The sequence below is a fragment of the Aedes aegypti genome, chromosome 2 (assembly GCF_002204515.2).
Source record: "Aedes aegypti strain LVP_AGWG chromosome 2, AaegL5.0 Primary Assembly, whole genome shotgun sequence".
In the NCBI taxonomy this organism is placed as follows: domain Eukaryota; kingdom Metazoa; phylum Arthropoda; class Insecta; order Diptera; family Culicidae; genus Aedes; species Aedes aegypti.
The window spans coordinates 283,611,396-283,633,529 of NC_035108.1; the positions used below are offsets into that span (position 1 = coordinate 283,611,396).

The 22,134-nt window shown below is 39.7% G+C and overlaps 1 protein-coding gene across 2 annotated transcripts in view; it reads right to left on the reverse strand.

The window, feature by feature from the left end:
- The window catches only part of LOC5564298 (serine/threonine-protein kinase 26), a 242,242-nt gene that overhangs the window by 191,888 nt on the left and 28,220 nt on the right, over positions 1 to 22,134 (reverse strand). The window contains exon 1 of one of the 2 annotated variants that reach the window (XM_021845232.1): positions 20,772 to 21,584. The exons of the other annotated variant lie outside the window; for it this stretch is intronic. Within the exon in view, the coding sequence (XP_021700924.1) occupies positions 20,772 to 21,029 (258 nt within the window). The 5' untranslated portion in view covers positions 21,030 to 21,584. Of the gene's footprint in view, positions 1 to 20,771; positions 21,585 to 22,134 lie in introns of those variants that run through there. 2 annotated transcript variants of the gene reach the window in all.

Consider the following 22,134-nt stretch of genomic DNA (forward strand, 5'->3'; position numbering starts at 1 on the left):
CGACATCTGAAGAAAATCTAGAGAAAGTCTTTGATGATTCGCTTTATAAAACCTCCGAACGACACCCTGTACATAATTCTAGAAGTATGCCAAAAAAAAAAAAACCATGGTTAGCATTTCTGATAAATGTGTATACGAATAATTGAAAGAAAGACTGTAGCATTTTCAGTTGGAAACTCTGAATGAACTTTTTGAAAGTCCATGAATAATTAACTAGTGAAATTACTCGAGAAATCTTTAGATAAGTCTGCCAAGGAAGAGTCCAGGAAGATCTTCCGGAGAATCACTAACAGAATCGGCAGAAAAAAAAATGGTTCCTTGAAGTATTTTCGAAATAATCCCTAAAGGAATTTCCTGATTCGAATTCTGAATTGTCGAATTCTGATAGTATTTGTGAGGGAATCTTGGCAGAAACTCTTGAGGGAATAGTTTGAACAGTTAAAAAAAAATGCGGTTTTTAGATATCAACGAAATACGAATGCGAAAATGGCAACTTTGGCAAAGAAAGCTCTCAGTTAATAACTGTGGAAGTGCTCATAAGAACACTACGCTGAGAAGCAGCCTCTGTCCCAGTGAGGACGTAAATGCCAAGAAGAAGAAGATGGCAACTTTTGGACTGCTGATTGATTTCTATACGAATCGCTGGATGGGTCCCAAAATGAATTTCTGAAGGAGTCTCTGGAGCACACATTGAAAAAAAAAAATCTTTGAGCTCTTCCTAAAGGAATCTGTAAGGGAGTAGCCACAGAACCACGTTTGAATTTTTAAATCGTCTAGGATTAATATTCGAATCATTCACAAGCATGGATTGTTACAAAAATCTATTTTCATCGTTCAAGGTATTTCATCCGTGAAATCATTTATTCATGTCTTTGAAGCCAAAACTGAATTTTGATAAATCCTCGGATCGGAAGATGTGACTTTTCGATTTAGCAACTTCATTCAAATTGAAATATTTAAACCATTATTTCATCCCGTCGACAAGTTACACTGTTAAGGACTTGAGTTCATATTTTAGCAGTATGTCATAATATCGTATGAACATTATCATATGAACGCTGTTGTGGGGTTAAGGAGAGCTTGTTTAGGTTAAAATTTGTTATTTTTCTCTTAGCTTCTTAGTCAAGTTCTACTTACGTATCTTTATGAATAATATTCACGAAATCATGAATTACCGTCATGACTTTATGACTGTATCAATTCACGGTTTTCAGGACTTATTATTCATAATTTTGAATTCCGATTTTTATTTGTAAAGTTCATACTCCCATTGAGCGGTTAAGCAATTTAATTTGCAGGCATATGGCTTTAATAAAATTAGTTATAGGAAAATTTTGTTGTAGATCTCCTCATAATTCACTTAAATCACCCCTTCAATCAAATTTGTCACATAAAACTATATTCACAATACCTCCCTTTAAACTACAGTACACAGTGTACGTACACCTCTGTCGATAATCCAAAAGTATGCCACCAAAGCAACGATGCTAATATCTACACAAACGCGTGCAATGATTGTACATTTACAACAGATCAGGGATCGGATTGGGGAAGTCGGTTCGTTGCCAAACCGACCAAATTGAGGTAAATCAGCTTCCCGATGATGTGATGCACCGGAAGCAATAACGATGACCAGTGTTGCATCGCCTTACTTCAATTTTGAATCAGAATCGAATATGTAAAAACCATAATTATGTGCATAGACCAGATAAATGAATATTGTAAAATGCCAGAAAATAAACAAAACTTAAAAAAAAATAAACACATTTGTAAAAAAAATTAGTCTTAATTCAAATTTGGACCTTGAATGACTAAATATCAACAACATACGTCTGATCACAGAAAAACCTGTTTCAGATCACTGCTATTCATCACTGGTGCAGATGTTGGTTAGATTTCGGCTGGTTTCTGATTGTTTTCCCTGGGCAATCAATGCAAACGACTGGAACAGTACCTTTCGCTTATCCCGAGCAAAGCCAAAGCCAAACCTGAACTCGTGCGAGTTTTGTGACGCGCCAGCACGGGCAATCGTGCTTATAACTGTTTATTCCGGAGAAACTGCCTCCGGGCGCAATCCACCTGGGCCGATGCGTTGTGGTTCTCTCGGATCGGTACCAACAAATGCTCGTTCGTAAAACGAAAAGGAGAGTCAATGTGCATACAGTGCTGGACCAAACAAAGTATCCATTGAACTAATGCCATGCAAACCAGTCATGTTTGGAAATAGGTACCTCTTTATACGAATTAATACGATTTGGTTTGAAAATCTAGATTTAACATATGTTTCGTAAATGGGCCAACAATCATGTAAAAGGAGTTGCATCTGAACATTCAACTATTAATAATGTAAACTGTCTCATTGCATTCGAAAATGCTTGAGTGAAACTGGAACATTTCATGATCTTACATCCAACATTCGCCAATATTGCATGCTTTCTTGCATCTGAATATTCTACCAAAAATAATGCACATGGATGGATCGACGGCTTGTCATTCCATATGCATAATTTATGATTGAATTTTCAGCGGGAAAATCATGTAAACCGAGCCGTTTTGCAAGCAACATTCTTTGAGAGAAGATGTTTCGCGTTCAAAATTAAGGAATTTGGTAACAATGTTGGATATAATAGATGTGTTTAGGTTTTATCATTGAATCATCATGCTTTGCATGATTGAAACTAAAATAACGTTACGTGTAAATCTAAGATTTTTTTTGGTGGTAGTTTTCATATGGGCATTTCTCAAGTTATTACTTGAAGTGCTTTCAATACCTGTCAACATATTGTTTCATATTTTGTAGCAAGGGGCCGTCCATTGAATACGTAAGGGGTGTTGGGGTATCTTTAGGATTTGTTACGCGCCATACAGTTTATTTTTGGTTTTCTTACATAAAAAAATCTTCCATGGGGGAAGCGGGGGTAGAAAAATTCCGAAAATTGTCTAACGTAATTAATGGACAGCCCCCAAGTATAATAATACAACTACGCACATACAAGAAAATAAGGTAAGTATCCCATTCGAAGAAATTCTGTACTGGGCGGGAATCGAACCTCCGGGTTCACAAGCCGAAGACTTGTTCCTTTAGCTAAAACTAAATTAAAAAAAAAAAAAGTTTACTAAAAACGCCCGTTTTCTATGAAAATCGGAAAATGTGCACATTGTTTCGTCCCGCGCTGTAGTTGAATTCCAGTGCGAAGAAATTCCACTAGTCGATCTCAACAATATGCTAGTTAAGAGGGAAACCAACTCAGCGATTTTCAAGGCCTGTATTCACCAGCTCTTGAGAATTATGTGCGGACAATCCATGGATTTGGATTGGATCGCGACGAAAAAACATAAACTAGGGTCAGTGTTCCCTTAGTTGACAGTCCCCTATAGTCGCACTAGTGGCTTTTACGGCCGTTTTGCTATAAATCTTTTCAAAACATTTTTTGACTTGAAGGTCAAGAGCTATTTATCTAAGTACCATTGATACACAGCTTGATTGTGTTCAAAAATGATCGAAATAATTAGTTTTGCTTAAAATTTGAGCTCCCTTGCGCCTATAGTAAACCTATTGTTCCTAAAGTAGCACTACTGAGAGAAACTATTTTTTATTATACAAAATATTTAATGAATTAAGAACTTTTTTACATCAAACGAAAGCATTTGATCCACTTTTCTAAGGAAAAATATAAAAGCTTTGTAAAAATCCGGTTTTGATTAGTATTTTGACAACGCCGTGATGCTAGTGCTACTATAGGAACAGAAATTAGAAATAATGCTACTATAGGCACATGTATTCCTATAGTGGCACAAGCGATAATAAATACAAACATATGAGTTTTCGTAGTTTTCATATTTTTCCCACAAAACCAAGAGAAAAAGCTTTCAGATGATGTAAAAATAATGCCGCTAGCGTTATTTTTCGATTTTATACAAATTTTTGTTCTTAGCTATGCGGCTATTGGTACATCGACCCTAATAAGGTTTTTCATATCTGAGAATTAACGTCAGTATCGTTTATTCACTGAATAATAACTTAAATCTTGTTATTTTTTTTCTGTTCAAGGGTATTTTAAACCATTTTCGATAATTTACCAATAATGCCAAGAAACTAAACATCCAACGATTTCATTTGTGCTTAAACAAAAACAATTCGTCGTTAATAGCCAAAAAATCAGTATTTTGGACTTTTGTGTTTAACTGGTTAAGAAATTTATGGCCCGCAGGGAATCTTTTTAAGAATCTGTAGACAAATTCCAGGAAGTTCTTCTATAACAGAATTCGTGAAAAACTTGTGAATAATCTGGAGACACCCTTGCAGGAATATTGAAAGGATTCTCGAATAAATTTGAAAAAGAATTTCTGCAGAATTTCTGAACAGATTCGCTTAGAAATCTTTGTAAGAGATTCCTGCAGAGCAAATGAGGAAACCATTGAGAGAATTTTGGGAAGAAAGGGACCCGGGAAGAAAGGGACCCAGGGAGGAAATTTTCATATTTGATTTTTCACACCGATGAGCTCTTATGTAAGTAAGAGTTATTCAATGATTATAACAATGCTTTATAATTAGAAAGTAGGCAGGGATTAATGTAAAACTTCTAGATATGAATAACCTGTACCTTAAAACATTGTCACGAATGCCCAGTCTAATGCTTATACTCATGTAGCAGAAAAGATTGTGCTACTTTTCCCTAAATGTTGTTTCCCCGAATGACTCGTTTCCCTGAAAAGTTATGCATATCAAAAAGATACAAAGCTAGTCTTCAATGACAAAGTGATAAACTAGGAAGAACGATAAGCAATTAAAACAAGGATGTGTTTAGTCAATCTCAACAAAACATATGGTCAAACATACCAAGGACGGTAAAATTGGAAAAACCAATAAAAGAAATAAAGAAGACTATATATCAGATTACCAGTTTGATCCCGACCCGAAATGTATGGAGTTACGAGTGTCGAGTTACGAGTGTCGAAAACATTTCGGAGAAACGGATAATTCAAGGAAAAGGGGTATTCGGGAAACTGGTATTCGGGGATAAGTTGCATAACCAGTAGGGGATACTGGGTAGACTTCGGGGAGACTTGTTCCTACCGTACTTTCTCAGACCTTAAAACATATTTTTATGCAACTTATAGGTAAGGAGTGCAATACTTAGTCTATACGAAAAGCAACGTCAAAGCTGAAAATTCAACAAATTGTACACCGAGCAATACTTAGCAGCGGTTTGTTTGTATTAGTTCAAATGAAATTCAGAGTAGTGTTTGATCCTTCGACCTTGACGCTTGCTCCTGGGCAGTGCGTCAAGAAAGCCCGAGCTGTCGTCAGTTGTCTCTCCAGTCGCGCGCCTACTTTCTCTGAGTGCTTTTATATAGCCGAGCAAACGAGTGAAGCTGAAAGTGGATTGTTGCTGCTCAGTCAAGGATAACGGATCAATTGGTCAGCTCGTTTCTATATCTAATCTATAAAAAATCGTTACAACGATGGGACGTAAATATGATTTTTCAACAAACTATGAATGGTTCGCCACTGAGAGTGTCAACATAAATTGTGATTCATGATTTTTTTTATGTTTAACATATTTTTTTTTCAAAACACCCCTTTCTTTTTACCTTTATTATTGTAATAAAAAAAACTTTGAATGGTTCGACACTACAAATGTAGACTTGCGAAAGTTTCACTTTATTCAACAAAATTTGCATGATTCGTAGAAACAGTAGGAAGTGTCGGCATATTAATAAGATTGTTCTATGGTGTTCCAGCCAATCGAGTTATTTGTTTCTTTTCAAATAAGTAAAATATAATAACACATGCTTTCGTCCTGACAGCTGTAGGAATGTTACATTTAGGTATTTGTTCAACAAACTTTGAATGGTTCGTCACCTCGCGTGTCCACATAATTTTCCTCTACATAGAAATTCTTCATATCAAATGAAAATATTATATTTACAAACTAGTGGGCCCGGCATACTTCGTCTTGCCATCAAATAGGCTCTTGAAAAACGCTATGGATCGTCCCATACAAAATGACAGTTCCGTTCAGCTCGATTGTCTGACTTTCCTGGGAATTTTATATATCCTAGAATTTTTATGCACACAAACATGTCGGAACACTTGACGAATAAAACGGAAAAGTAATCATTCAAATCGGTTGACCCGTTCGAAAGCCATTTCGTGACATACAAACACCACTCCATTTTTATTTATATAGACTAGTGGTCCCGGCAAACTTCGTCTTGCCATCATGTAGGCTGTTAAAAAACACTATGGTTTGTCCCATGCAAAATGATAGTTGCTTTAACTCTTGTTTTTTCGGCTTTCCCGGTGAATATCCTTGGATTTTTATACACACAAACCCGTCGGAACCCTTGACAAACAAAACGGAGAAAGAATCATTCAGATCCACAGACCTGTTCGTAAGTCATTTCGTGACATACAAACACCATTCCATTTTTATTTATATAGATAAGCATGTTTATATCTCACAAATAATTATTTATCATGGTCTAATCACTTATCAAAGTGAATCTTGTGACCCAACGATCCTCCCCATTAAAAAACATCCCTGCCAGTAACCTTTGTGGAGATGTAGTGGCGTACACGATCTCCAAATAGCAAAGGTTACACACTAACATTCCTTCCCCCAATCCCACCTGACAGCAAGGACGTGGCCGAGGCCGTTATTGACCCTGTATAAATAGAGGCACTGAATTATACACACTGAAGAAGATAATGACCAATCCCAACCGAACTTCTAGTTGATTCTTTGTGCATTTTCACTGACTTCGGTCAATCACGGAATAGCAACCATTGATATGTGTAACTTTTTCGTACATTCTGTCCAAGAGTTTTAAATTTTCACAACATGGACATTTGAACATGTAAAATTATTAGATAGCCTCTTTTATATGTTTTTTAAAAGACACTTGACACTTGATTTTTTACATTTTTCATGTCTTCTACAAAGTTGTTAGATAGCTTAAAATGCGTGTTCTTACTGAATATCGCATTTTTCTATCTTCTGAAGTACAGGAATTATCGGTAGAAATTGTTTTAATAAGGCTTATTTGTTCAATAGTAAGAACCCATGAAAAGACGCTTATAGACCAATGTTTTTATCATCTGCCGAAAGGGAAGATATGGTACTTTCATGATTTGCAAGAGTTATCTGCGCCATTTTGCGCCGAAGGCAGTTGTAGTGGCCTAAACTACCCCTAGGAAAAAGAGTAATTCATAAATAACTTTGTTACTTTAAAAGATAGCGTGACGATATGTTTAGCAAAAACACGGGTTTTTTCATGACAAAAAACATTGGAAACACAAAAAATGTCAAAATTCTTGTAAAAAAGTTATAATTAAAAATACGACTTTAAGGGACTATTCACATACAACGGCATGTATCTCAAAAAGTATAAGAGATAGAAAAATCATGTTGTTGATCACAACGAGTTTGAATCGAAATTCCATGAACTTTATTCCCAAACTTTATTTATCCGGTGCAAAAGTTATAAAATTCCTGGAGGAAATATTTGAATTAGACTAAGTATTTATACACTACCCGCCATAAGTATGGAATCGCATCATCTAGTATTGCAACACCTCAATTGAATATTGCAGCACCCCAAAAAGTTTAGCATCACCCGTAAACTATTACACTAATGACGCAATATCTTGGAAACCTTACTTTCTAGAAAGCTGCGGTCTTCAGCAAAGTTGTTCAGAAGCCTTACGGCGTTCATCAGCTGAAATTTTTAATGCGCCATTTTGCCGCTACGTGGCGCTAGGTGCATGTAATTTGGTCATATTTTAGACGGCTCTAGCTCATGAACCTGACCACTTAGAATGTTCGTGTCTTCAGCAAAGTTGTTCAGAAGCTTAAAAGCAATGTGAAACAGCACTGATTGGTTAGCAAATTGGCCGCTACGTGGCGCTAGTGTGCATGTGAATTGGTCATATTTTAGACGGCTCTAGCTCATGAACCTGACCACTTAGAATGTTCGTGTCTTCAGCAAAGTTGGTCAGAAGTTTAAAGGCAATCTGCGGCAGCACTGATTGATTAGCAGTTTTGCCGCTACGTGGCGCTAGTGTGCATGTAATTTGGTCATATTTTAGACGGCTCTAGCTCGTGAACCTGACCACTTAGAATGTTCGTGTCTTCAGCAAAGTTGTTAAGAAGCTTAAAAGCAATCTGAGGCAGCACTGATTGGTTAGCAGTTTTGCCACTACGTGGCGCTAGTGTGCATGTAAATTTGTCATATTTTAGACGGCTCTGGCTCATGAACCTGACCACTTAGAATGTTCGTGTCTTCAGCAAAGTTGGTTAGAAGCTTAAAAGCAATCGGAGACAGCACTGATTGGTTAGCAATTTTGATGAGGGTGGCTCTGCTTTTAGCGAAATGATGGATCCGAAATATGAACTGAATGTTGGAAATAACTTTTAATTAAAACTGTGTACGATTCCTTAAGGCATTAAATATAGCCTATTTTAACAAAAAATGTCAAATTTTGAATTTTTTTAACACATAGTAAACAATTATACAGTACTGACCCGATATTGTCAGCCCCCGATTTTGTCTGCCCCCGATGTCTACCCCCGATTTTGTCAGCTTTTCGACCCGATTTTGTCGGCTTGTTTTAAATTTATCAAAAAATTGTTTTCGCCATGTTCTACCATATTTTCATTAGAAATGATGATGATGTTTAATGTCATGCACGCATGGGCATAGCCAGAGGGGGCAATGGGAATGCCTCCTCCCCTTTGGACGATGCTAAAAACAATATTACGGGAATTTATCATGTGTTTGTATTCTTAAAAAATTGTCTCCAGCACTCATATTTATATAATTGTTGCATGATGATAGATTGGAAAACTTATGGAGTATTCCAAACAATCAGCTTTTTGAAAAACTTCTTGCAATACATTTTTCGAAGGGTATATCAAATCTGTTGGGAAACTCAAAAAGGTTCTACAAAATTTATTGTCAGCAGAATATTATCATTAGAGTAATCGGACTCCTCGTATTTCCCACAGGAATTCCACTCGAGATATCATTCATAATCCTCCAGATATTTCTCCAACGTGTTTCTTCAATTATTCCTGAAATTATTCTTTAAATCGTTCCTGGCTGTACCTCGAATTTCTCCAGAGATTCCTCAACAAAATTTAAAGGTGTTTTCTAGAGGTGATTCTAAAAATTCTTCCATAAAAACTCAATTTAATATGCCAAATATTTAACGAGTTATGCACAGCGATCTCAAGTATCATAAAACTGTGTTTCGTTACTTAGCAACTTGGCAACTCGCTAGTTAAATCATTCTTAAAATTAAAAAAAAAACGGAATTCATACAGCCGAGTTTAAGTCAAAAAAAATTATGTGTGTAGGTTCATTCATGAATTCCTCCGAGAATTTCTCTCAATACTATTTCAAAAATTAATCTATGGATTCCTGTTCTTTCAAAAATTTCCAAACAATAATTTCATAAATTGTTCCAGAAACATACTGGGTACACCGGTTTTGCGTCTAAATTAAAATTGATTTTTGCTTGAACTTGAACTCGACCACAAACTTCACTCAAAATTCTAATTGAATATTTTTATTTTTCAAGTAATTACTTCAATAATCATCTTCATTTAGTCCTTGTTGAGTTCATTCCATTTTTATCTTCAGTATGTCTCGAGATAAACTTCAAAATTTGCTCACGAGATTTTCAGGAACTTGACTAGGAATTTCACCAAAATCATTTTGAAGCATTAAATCATCCCTTAGGTATAGGAATAATTTTTGAGATTTATTCACACTTCACGTGATGTAATTTATGAATACTTCTGCGCTAAAAACCCAGCAAAAAAATCCATTAAAACTAAAGAAAATTTCTTGGTTTTCATACAGTAAGAAATATTTTACACACATTCCATTTCCAAACATTGAGTTTTAAAACAATGTTTAGGAAAAATTATGTGAAAACTCCGTATGAAAAATTCTTTGAATTATACTAAAATGAATTCCAAGAAGAGCTTCGAGGCAATTATTTATGCTATGTATTTCGAAGGAAATTCTAAATAAAGAGGAATTTTAATATGAACCTCTTTAGGAATATCTGTGTTCTGTGAGAAATTTTTAGATAATTCATCGATCATGTATAACTAGGAACTCAGGTTGATTCCATTTGTTTTACTGGACAAAGCAAAATTGCCGATCAAAGGAATCACAACGAATCGAATCTTTGGAATTTTTCCAATAGGTAAATCTGCAAGACTTTAAATAGACCCGTCACTCAACATTGAAATAAGACGCGTTTAGGATTTTACTTAGCTTACTATGAAAAAAATACGGTGGGTATCTTGTATAGTTTTATGTTTCATGCAAAAAGAGTGTAATGTATAATGATCGTTTTGTCGTGAAAATCGTGAATGAAATGTTAAGATTCGATCTTCTCAAGCCCTCCACCCTGATGAAAAAAACCTGGCTACGCCAATGGTCATCGACCCCTTAGGGACCGTTCAAATATTACGTAACGCAACAGGGGAGGGAGGGGGTCTTACATAATGTTACGGTTCAAAGAAAAATTTAAAATTTTCTATACAAAAGTTGTTATGTGGAGGTGAAAGGGGGTCTAAAATTGACAAATTTTGCGTTACGTAATTTTTTAATGAACTCTTAAAAGTCCATGCAAGTTCTTGACGCGGTTCACAAGCAATCATTAACACGTCGAAATTTGAAAAACAGGAACATAATAAAATGACCCGATTTTGTCAGGTTCCCCATTTTGTCAGCCTAAAATTCATCGAGGGGCTGACAAAATCGGGTCCTCACTGTATTATATTCCACAATGTTTTGAATTTTGTCTAAGTAAACAGGTTCGTAGAAAATGCCTTCTTCTAAATATTTGCTGAAGATACGAACATTCTAGGTGGTCAAGATCGTGTGTTAGAGCCCGCGAAAATATAACCAAATCTACCTGCACATCTGAGAGAGAAGAGACAGATGGCTAAGATTGCGAGCTCCAAAAAGACAAGGGAACCTGTCATTAACTGGCACTGGAAAACCACACATTTGAAGAGCAAAGCGTAAAATACCGTTAGAATTTAGGTAAAGGTAATGAAACTTTCTAGGTGTTTTTCGATGACTGCACATTTCAAAAAAGTTGAATACTTAAATATAGTCGTGTGTTGGCAAACTGCTATTGATTTTTTTATTCATACCTTTTTCACATTGAACAACAATGAGTGAATGATAAGATCATTAGACCGTTGTGAAAACCCAAGAACTAAAGAAAGAAGTCTAGAAGGCAAGAAAACATGCCAACTGTCAGTGAGCTGTCTCCTCTCTCAGCTGTACGCTAGCACCACATAGCGGCCAATTTGCTAACAAATCAGTGCTGCCTCACATTGCTTTTAAGCTTCTGAACAACTTTGCTGAAGACACGAACATTCTAAGTGGTCAGGTTCATGAGCTAGAGCCGTCTAAAATATGACCAATTTACATGCACACTAGCGCCACGTAGCGGCAAAATTGCTAACCAATCAGTGCTGTTTCACATTGCTTTTAAGCTTCTGAACAACTTTGCTGAAGACACGAACATTCTAAGTGGTCAGGTTCATGAGCTAGAGCCGTCTAAAATATGACCAAATTACATGCACCTAGCGCCACGTAGCGGCAAAATGGCGCATTAAAAATTTCAGCTGATGAACGCCGTAAGGCTTCTGAACAACTTTGCTGAAGACCGCAGCTTTCTAGAAAGTGAGGTTTCCAAGATATTGCGTCATTAGTGTAATAGCTTACGGGTGATGCTAAACTTTTTGGGGGGTGCTGCAATATTCAATTGAGGTGTTGCAATACTAGATGATGCGATTCCATACTTATGGCGGGTAGTGTATGTAAGTGTATATAGTAATTGGCTTACTTTAGTGATTCTGCTGTCTGTCCTCTACCATTTGCTGATGGATACAATGCGTAGGGTTATACAGCCTATAGAGTAATTTTTTTAGTATAACCTTAATTTTCATGTTGGTGTAAAGTCTCACCTATCAACGGTAGCACTGTGGTATTTATGCTGTGTCCTGTGGTTTCTAAGCAATTTGCTTATAGCATCTAGTTGTAAGTTATAACCTGTGTACATATGTATGTTTAGGGTAATGCTTTAGATTTCAGTTAACTTAGTTCTCACCCGTTTACTAGCCAAGGATCACTAAGCAGAAGGCAATTGGCACGTATGTTCAGTCCGAATTCCTAGTTATGTAAGCACACATTAGTTCATTGATTTTTCATTAATTCATTTAGCCTTAAGTTCTCACCTGTTTATATAGTATTTATGTATTTAGGAATAGGTTGATTTGCATGTAAATTATTAGGTTTAAGAAGCGAATTCACAAATGTACTCTCTATAACTCAAGGCTGATCAATTCAATTGTTCCTTAATTATATTAGCTGTCAATATCGTGTCTGACCTTCGTCCGTCTCCTATACCTGGACAAACCCTTGCACAGGGATGGGTGTGGTTTTGTCACTCTAGACTGGCGGTTAGCTCAGGTAGACCATTTTTCGACGGGGCGTAACCAACACTCCCCCCCGGAATACGCGAAGATTCGTTCTGGAGCGGATTCTTTTCAACGCCTACGTCCAGTACAGCTAGAGATACCGCTGGTCGTTCGTAGATACCTCCTGATGCAGTCTGCACGGTAGCCCATCTCACCTGACCGTCCGATGCCGGACACGTAGCAATCACTCGGCCTTTCGGCCAGCAATTACGAGGAAGCTTCGGATCTACGATGACTACTACATCCCCAATTTCGATCGGTTTTACTGGAGTTAACCACTTCGTCTTACGAGTGATCGTAGGCAAGTAGTTCCGGACCCAGTGCCTCCAGAAGGTGTCTGCTAACATTTGTGACTGCTTCCAGCTGTTCCTCAGTAGAATAGGGTTGTCGTCCAAGGGGACCCATGATCGCAGACCATTGGCTGATCCTAACAGGAAGTGGTTAGGAGTCAATACTGGTGAGTCATCGTCATCGATTGGAATGTTGGTCAGAGGACGAGAGTTTATTATGTTCTCGATCTCTATCAATGCGTTTTGCAGGACTTCGTCGGTCGGCAGCCTGCTCGTCTGCAATCGTTCGAGGTTCTGCTTGACACTTCGAATCAACCTCTCCCACACGCCGCCCATGTGAGGTGAAAGGGGAGGATTGAAAGACCACTCAGTGTGGCTTGACGTGAACTCCTTTTTCAATACGTTCTGATCAAGTTTTTCCGTCGCACTTTGTAACTCCTTGCTTGCAGCGCGAAAATTAGTTCCGCGGTCGCTGTAGATCATAGCAGGAATACCTTTCCTGGCCATGATGTTCCGGATGGCCATTATGCAGGAGTCAGTGGTCAGTGTGTGAGCGATCTGTAGGTGTATGGCGCGAGTGGTTAGGCAAGTGGCAAGTACCCCCCACCTTTTTTCAGTACGTCTTCCAACCGAGACAAGTATCGGACCGAAGTAGTCCACTCCCATGTGAGTGAAGGGACGAGTGAAGGCCGCTAGTCGAGCTTTAGGGAGATCAGCCATTGCAGGAGGCATCGGGTTAGCGAGCATAATTTTGCACTGTTGACAATCTTTCCTGAAGTGTCGGTATGCTGCTTTCAAGCGAGGGATACGGTAACGTTGAAGTATCGCATTAACCACCGTTTCGTGATTCTGATGGTTAAACCGCTCGTGGATAGAAGCTATGACAAGAGAGGTTACCGAATCATTCCGGGGCAGGATAATGGGTTCAGCAGCATCTCTATCGATAAACGCACACGCTTTTGTTCGGCCCTTGACACGAAGGACGTTGTTCTCGTCTAGGAACGCACACCATTGGTAAAGTAGACTGGATCTAGGGAGCAGTTTTGCTGATTTTGGACATGAACGGTTCTTCATGAGAATGGAGATTTCCTCTGGGAAAGCGGTCGACTGCGCAAGACGAAACAGATAGGTTTCTGCATCGATAAAATCCTGCTTCGTCAACGGTCCGGACATTCGAGGTTTCCCGTAGCAGCTACGCTTTAGGTTGCTAACATAGCGTAGTACGTAAGCCGTTACACGCAGGAGGACGGTCCATTTTGAAAACTTCTGTGGTGATATAACCTGCTCACTGGATTGCGTATGGTGAAGCAGATGTGGTCGGAGCTCCTCCTGTGTGCTCTTGTCTGGAAACGGATTCGCTGGCCAGTTGTCGTCCTTCAGGAGAAGAAAGTCTGGCCCACGGAACCATCGGCAGTTACTGTCCAAGTTAGGGACCCGCTTCCATTTCGTTCCTTCATCAGCAACATTATGTTTTGTTGGTACCCAGCGCCACTGATTAACATCTGTTGTTTCAAGGATTTCACTGATGCGGAATGCAACGAATTGGCTGTAACGCCTGTGATCCGAACGGAGCCAGCATAATACGTCTTTGGAATCCGTCCAAAACGTTCTTTGAGTAACGTTGATTGAGAGTGCCTTTGATATGGTATCGGCGAGACGCGTACCAATGACTGCCGCTTGCAACTCGGAGCGAGGAATCGATAGAAATTTGAGAGGGGAGACTCTGGTTTTGGCACCAACTAGCATACATTCGACGACATCGTTCCTTTCGAATCGTAGGTATACCGCTGCAGCAAATCCACTTTCGCTTGCATCGACGAACGTATGCATTTGAATTCTGGTTTCCTCATCTAATGGTGTTAGTAGACGATAACAGCGCGGTATTTCAACTGTTGCTATCCGCGGGAAGATTTCTAGCCAGGACAGCCACTTTTCATACTGCGGATTCTCGATTGGATCGTCCCACCCGACTGGTGTTCGCCATATCTCCTGTAGAAGCACTTTTAAGACCATTAAAACATGTGCGATGAATCCTAACGGATCGAATACCATCATAAGCGTGCGTAGGACCTCCCTCTTTGTTGGCCGACGGTTTCCTGAGATAAGTTCCTTGTCGTAACGTGCGGAGATCTTATAGGTGAAACAGTCCTTCGTAGTATCCCACCACATGCCGAGGACCTTTTCAGCGACGCCTTCTTCGCCAATGTCGAGATTTTTCTCTTGTGAAGCATTTTCATTTACCGCAGCCACCACATTTCGAGAGTTCGATATCCAGTTTCGAATTTCGAAACCACCAGAGGCGTGTATCGCCTTGACATTCTGAACAAGCTGAATTGCTTCCTCCTCGGACTCTACGCTGACGAGCATATCATCTACATAATGCCGTTTAACAATTGTATTTACGGCCTCAGGATGATCCTGTTCAAACCGTTTAGCGTTATAGTTCTTTACGTATTGAGCGGTACTCGGCGAGCAGCAGGCTCCGAACGTCATCACCTGTACTACATAAACGCTCGGTTCCGTAGTGTTATCGTCGTCCTTCCAGAAGAAACGTAAGCAATGCTGGTCTTCTTCACGCATTTTTATTTGGTGAAACATTTCACGGATGTCACCACTTACTGCCACCCGAAACTCTCGAAACTGTACTAAAACGGAAACGAGAGACGTTCACTGGTCAGGGCCTTTCAGAAGAAAGGTGTTCAGAGACACTCCGTAGACTGTGGCTGCGGCATCCCACACGATTCTTATCTTGCCCGGTTTGTTTGGGTTGACCACCGGGAAAATTGGGAGATACCACACGCGAGGTTGTGATTTTTTAAGCTCCTCCGCTGACAACTTTCTTATGTAGCCCTTGCTGATATGTTCACTCATTTTTGCTTTAAGCGCCTCAGATAATCCGGGATCTTTCCTCATACGGTTATCCAAACATCTCCAACGCTTCCGTGCCATAGCTTCACTGTCCGGAAGTCGAACACCGTCGTACTTCCAAAGAAGGCCGGATTCGTATCGCCCATCTGTAAGGCGAGTTAGAGTTTCGAGAAGCATTTGTGCTCGTTGGTCTTGTTGCGATACCAACAATTTGTCCGGTTTTGATACTCCGAGGCTATCTAGCGAGAAATAAGATTTCACTAGTTTGTGTAGATCTTCGCCAGGAACTCGATTGCATTCGCAGGTTTGGACACTGTGGTAGTTTACATACCGTTCCTCTTTCTCCTTCCCAGTGCAATTTCCAAAAACCATCCAGCCTAATCGTGTCTGAACGGCAATGGGTTCATTGTCCTTGCCTTCACGGCTTGTGATGGTGTGACCAAGTGTAGCGTGATCTACTCCGATGAGAATCCGAGGGCTGACGTTGCGATAGGACTCAAGCGGAAGTCCTTCCAGGTAAGGGTACTTTTCCTGGATTTCCTCTACCAGTAGAGTTTGTGGGCGAATTTTCAGAGAAGATATTGTGGAAATGTTCGATAGCTCGTACTTCTTCGGGTTATTCACGCCGGATATCTGTAGATTAATCTGTTGTGAACCTTGCTCCACTTTCTGCGTATCGCCGGTCCACTTCAAGCACAATGGTTTTTTCGGTCCTTCCGCTCCCAACTCGTCGGACAGGCTCTGTTCAATCAAAGTGAGCTCAGATCCATCATCGACAAACGCGTATGTGCGTATCGTCTTTGTTGGTCCGTATAGCATAACCGGGACGATCCTGAACAGAACTTCTGATTGGATTTGGTGAATATTACAGCTACGATCCGTTCTTCTCGTCTCTGGTGGTGTGTTGCTAGCAGTAGCCGGTGGTGCTGATTTCGATGCACCATGCTTTTGTGCATTATGAAGGAGAGGGTGATGAAGAAACTCACATCCGTTGATTCCACACTGCTTAGCCTGCTTGCACGATCCATTATGTTTCCGAAGACATTTTCGGCATAGTCTACACTCCTTCACCGTCGCCCACTTGGAGTCATAACTAAACTCCTCGAATCTCTGGCATTTAGCGACAGAAGAACAAACTCCTTTACACACAACACATTGCTCTTTCGTGACGGTGCCGGAAGTTTTCAGTCTGGCAGGTGCTTCGTTAGATCTTGTGGCTGTCGACTCTGACTCAGAGTGGTAGTTTAAGTACCCGTCCTTTTTGCTCTGCCGGGTTCTTTGATCATTGTTACCGCTACTGATCATAACGGCGCTTGCATCCTCCGCTGTAGAATACAACCACGCACTGAAATCAATGAGCGTTGGATTTGGTTTTCCACGGGAGAATCTGGCCCAGTCCATTTTGAGAGAGGATGGAAGCCTTTCCACTAGTTCATACCGGAGTGAAGCGTTGTATACGAAATCGCTGACTTCACAGGCCTGGATCGTTGCGACAAGATTCTCTACTGTTAGTGCAAAACTCACTACAGTCTCCAGTTTTTCCATGTCTGGTGGTGGTAGTGAACGAACTTTTCGGATAATTGCCTGGATGATAGCTTCTGGTCTTCCGTAGAGCATTTTTAGCGTCATCAATACTCCAGCTACGTTTGAGGGATGAAGTAGACGACATCTCACCGCCTCCAGTGCCTTTCCCTTCAAACACTTGCGTAATCGTAAAATGTTCTCTTCATTCGAGAACCCACACATTTGGGTTGAGGAGTTGAGTACAGAATAGAAGAGTGGCCAGTCCTCCGGATTCCCACTAAATTCCGGCAAGTCTTTGGGGACTGCTTGACGTGCGGCAAGTTGACTCCTATTAAGGATACACACTGTCTCGTTGTTCATAGTCGTTGCGGGTGGCATATGAAGAGATTGTCTGTACACCGGTGTTGAACGCTATCCTGGAACAAATTGGTCGCCATCCACGATTGTAGCTGGGTGCCCCGAGGGAAAGTTAGACGGTTGATTCTCCCTGAGGCTCGGGAACTGTGGTTGAGTATGCCGCAAAGCACGATCGAAATGATCTGCGTGAATCGATAGTCGGTTGTTGTTTTGAGCGAGATTTGGAATTTGGTGCTCCTGTGGCTGCTTCGAGTTGTTCGATGCTTGCTGCCCATTCATCTCCTCTTCTACTAAACCGGAATCGCTCGCTTCGCCATGGCGCTCAGTTTGTGCTACCCACTCTTGAATCTTCGACATATTCTCCATCTCGCTTGCTACTGATGACGAATCCGTAGTACTTTAGGATCGTGTATCGTTTCTCCAGAAACTTTTTCTCCAGTTCTAGCTCTTCATTTAGCTTCTGCAGCTCCAGCTCCCTAATCCTTCTTGTTTCGCTCCTTACTGAACTTCCTTTACTGAACGACCGTTCTGTATGACTGCTCTTTTTTGACGACCTCATTTGCTCGTTCAGCTGCATGTTCTGGTCGGTGGTGGTACCGGTGGGGGGGTTCATAATCGCTGGGGTTGGATCCTTTGCGGCGCTGCAAATAGGACAGATCCAGGTTACGTGTGCCACACCATTCGTTACTTCCACACAATCGTAGTGGAACCACTGCTTACAATCACTGCCATCGCATTGCACCATTCGATCGTTGTCACGCTCACTACACAACTGACAGTGGAAATCATGTTTCCTTCGAACTTCGCGTACCGGATTCCGTTTCGTGTCGGACGTGACTGGGATTGACTTTGACTTTTTGGGAACGATATCTAGCTGCTGCTGTTTTGGTTTGGTCCCGGTATTTCGGGGAACGGTAACCAATGGAACATTACCTTGCTTCGAATTTACCTGAATTGCACTAGGCATGGAGGCTTCGCCTAACAATCCGCCTGTAGTCGCCGCCGCATTTGCAACGGTATTACCTTCGGCTGCACCCGTGAAGCTGCGCTCTTCGCTGTATTCGCGTCCAGAGTTGGTAGACTTTTTCGACATCTCGAGATCGATTTATAAAGAATTTTATAAAATGTTGATCACAACGAGTTTGAATCGAAATTCCATGAACTTTATTCCCAAACTTTATTTATCCGGTGCAAAAGTTATAAAATTCCTGGAGGAAATATTTGAATTAGACTAAGTATTTATATGTAAGTGTATATAGTAATTGGCTTACTTTAGTGATTCTGCTGTCTGTCCTCTACCATTTGCTGATGGATACAATGCGTAGGGTTATACAGCCTATAGAGTAATTTTTTTAGTATAACCTTAATTTTCATGTTGGTGTAAAGTCTCACCTATCAACGGTAGCACTGTGGTATTTATGCTGTGTCCTGTGGTTTCTAAGCAATTTGCTTATAGCATCTAGTTGTAAGTTATAACCTGTGTACATATGTATGTTTAGGGTAATGCTTTAGATTTCAGTTAACTTAGTTCTCACCCGTTTACTAGCCAAGGATCACTAAGCAGAAGGCAATTGGCACGTATGTTCAGTCCGAATTCCTAGTTATGTAAGCACACATTAGTTCATTGATTTTTCATTAATTCATTTAGCCTTAAGTTCTCACCTGTTTATATAGTATTTATGTATTTAGGAATAGGTTGATTTGCATGTAAATTATTAGGTTTAAGAAGCGAATTCACAAATGTACTCTCTATAACTCAAGGCTGATCAATTCAATTGTTCCTTAATTATATTAGCTGTCAATATCGTGTCTGACCTTCGTCCGTCTCCTATACCTGGACAAACCCTTGCACAGGGATGGGTGTGGTTTTGTCACTCTAGACTGGCGGTTAGCTCAGGTAGACCATTTTTCGACGGGGCGTAACCAACACATGTCTTCGACAAAGTTGTTTTAAATTACCAATTCTACAACTTTTCCTTGAAGATTGTTTTAGTGTAACTCCTAGAACAATTCCAGAAGAAGGCCTTTAACATATATTTATTTTGGAGAGATGCCTAGAAGAATCACAGTAAAGATTTTACTGGAGGAATCTATGAAGGAATCACTGGAGACATTAGAGTAAAGCACCTGCTCTCAATGGTAAACTGGTTTTATCATCGCTCTCTCTTTGGGGCTCTCTTCAGTTTATCAAGCTTGTTACAACTTGCGAAATATTGCCGATCATGGATCGATACAGATTTCTTCACCTGCTTCACCTTTTCTGTAAAATTTATACTTTCCAAATATATTTAAAAATCAAAATCATGGCATTTGTTTCATATTGAGTGTAAAACTGAAAGTTTTGTGGAGATTAAAGTTATTTTCAAGCTACGATAAAAAGTTCAGATGAAACAGAGCACAGTGATCTGAGATCTTTACCTACAAACTATTATTTTTTTCAATTCCTTTATTAGTATCGTTTCAAACATTACTTTCATTTCTTATATTTAGGTGTTCTGTTGTAGACAACATTATCATTCTAATTTGGTAAAACTATATTTTAATAAGCAAATTCTTAACAACATATCACATTTCATTTACCGTATCAGTGCAGAATTTTTACAGGTCAGTTGATTTCATCTGCTTATAAGAGAGAAAATAAATTCTTTGCCTACAAAATATGATTTATTATTTTGTATGACAAATGTCAAATGTCCGAAGAACTGTGAAAAAAATAAAAATATTGCGTTGTGCAATATTGTATATTTGGTTGTATAAATCCAAAAGAATTAATGAATGCTGACGGGCCACACATCTGTCGTAAATATTGCTCGAATATTGATGAAATACGAGCGGAAGTCTATTTGTGAATCAAGTGTATACCATCCTTACTTAAACATCAATAAGAGGAATAATTCGTTTACAATAGAAAACGCCAAGCTCTGTTACAAGCATCTCATGCGGATCGATGACGAAGTGGAGAGAAGAAGAAAAACAAAAAAATAACTAAAATCCACAGCAAAAACAGAACCACGTACGAAAAAAGAGAGAAAACATCAGCTTACAGGAAGCTTCCAAAGTTTTTATTGAAGTAATTAAGTGATATGACCTATACTGGTAAATAACATCATTAGGGCAGAAAATGCATCCGTTTTTGAAGAAGACGATATCCGATCGACGATTAAACAATTTTACAAATAAGACTTGATAAGAACATCGCGAAAAAAGTTACCTGCTCGTCACTTAATTCGCCAGTATTCGTCGATGCAGGGGATTTCTTGCTGGTTCCGCTGCCTGCTCCCGGCCCGGCAGATCCCCAAACCGGCGGCGGAGGAACCGATGATGAATCGCTGAAATGGTTCTGACTAATCTGCCAATCATTCACCACCGTTTCGTCTACCATCGTCAAAGAGCGTGACGTCACTCCGGCATCAAACTCATTGCTCTGGAGCATTGTAGCAGTAAAATTTTCACGACTCGAATACACCATGGCTTCTCTTTCTTGCTTTGCTGCTGCTGCTGCTGCTATCAGTACCGTTGATGTTGGTAAGTGATTGTTGTTGTGGTTGCACCTTTTTATTTCTATTTTAAAATGGACCGATCGATATGTGAGCTGGACTCACATATTCCACGCACTGGACTTGGTTCTATCAATAAAGACTGGGCACTTGGAACTAGACGACATCACGCGATTTCACTTAAAATTTGTTCGCACGTAGCACAAGTCAAGAGGAATTCCAATCTTGCCTCTTAAAGAGCAACCCATAAAAAAACACAGTTAGATTTTCGAAAGCACTTTTCGTCACGAATTGCGCCCGAGATCACGACACCAATTTACAACTTCCTCTTCTACACTGGCCAAGGTAAAAATCGGTACTAAGTAGTATGGTCCAGAAAAAAGCTCACTTGCCAGTCAACGGAGCGGAGTGGCGGTCCAAACCATCCCAAACCAGCCCAGACCAGGTAAGGTTGAGAGAAATTCACGCTGCGACCGAGGCCAATCTTGGCTGCTGTCGTTGTTCCAAAGACCTCCCGGACCACTACACAGTGCTTCCTGAGGGTTGAATTCGTGATCGAAATTGTATTGCGCTCGAAAAGTTGGTTTTAGAGGTATGATGTCTTCAGAAGTGATTTTTGAAAGAGACCCATCTTGAGCATTATTTTTGTGATGACAGATTTTGTGAGACAGATTTTCACTTTTTTTTTATAAATTTGAAGATACCACAATGGTATTTGGACAAAGTTGTAGATAATTTAGCAACATGGAAATTTGCAGAACATACTTTAGCTCTGGCTATTGATTTTTTTTTATAAATGAGTCTTTTTTCGTAAACTACTCATTTTAAGATGATCATAAAACGAAGCCAACATCGAATTTTCAAGAGCACTAGTCTACAGAACCAAACAGCGCTTTGAGTAGGAAATTTGATAGATTGATCATCATCATCGATAATATTTTCAACGCGAATGGATGTCAGATTCTCTTGATCTGTGAACTTGAAAATTCGATGTTTGGTTTCGTTTCTATTAACCTTAAACCAATTTTTCTTTGTTTTGACATTTTTCTTGGCATTATTGGGACAAAGCCTGCTTCT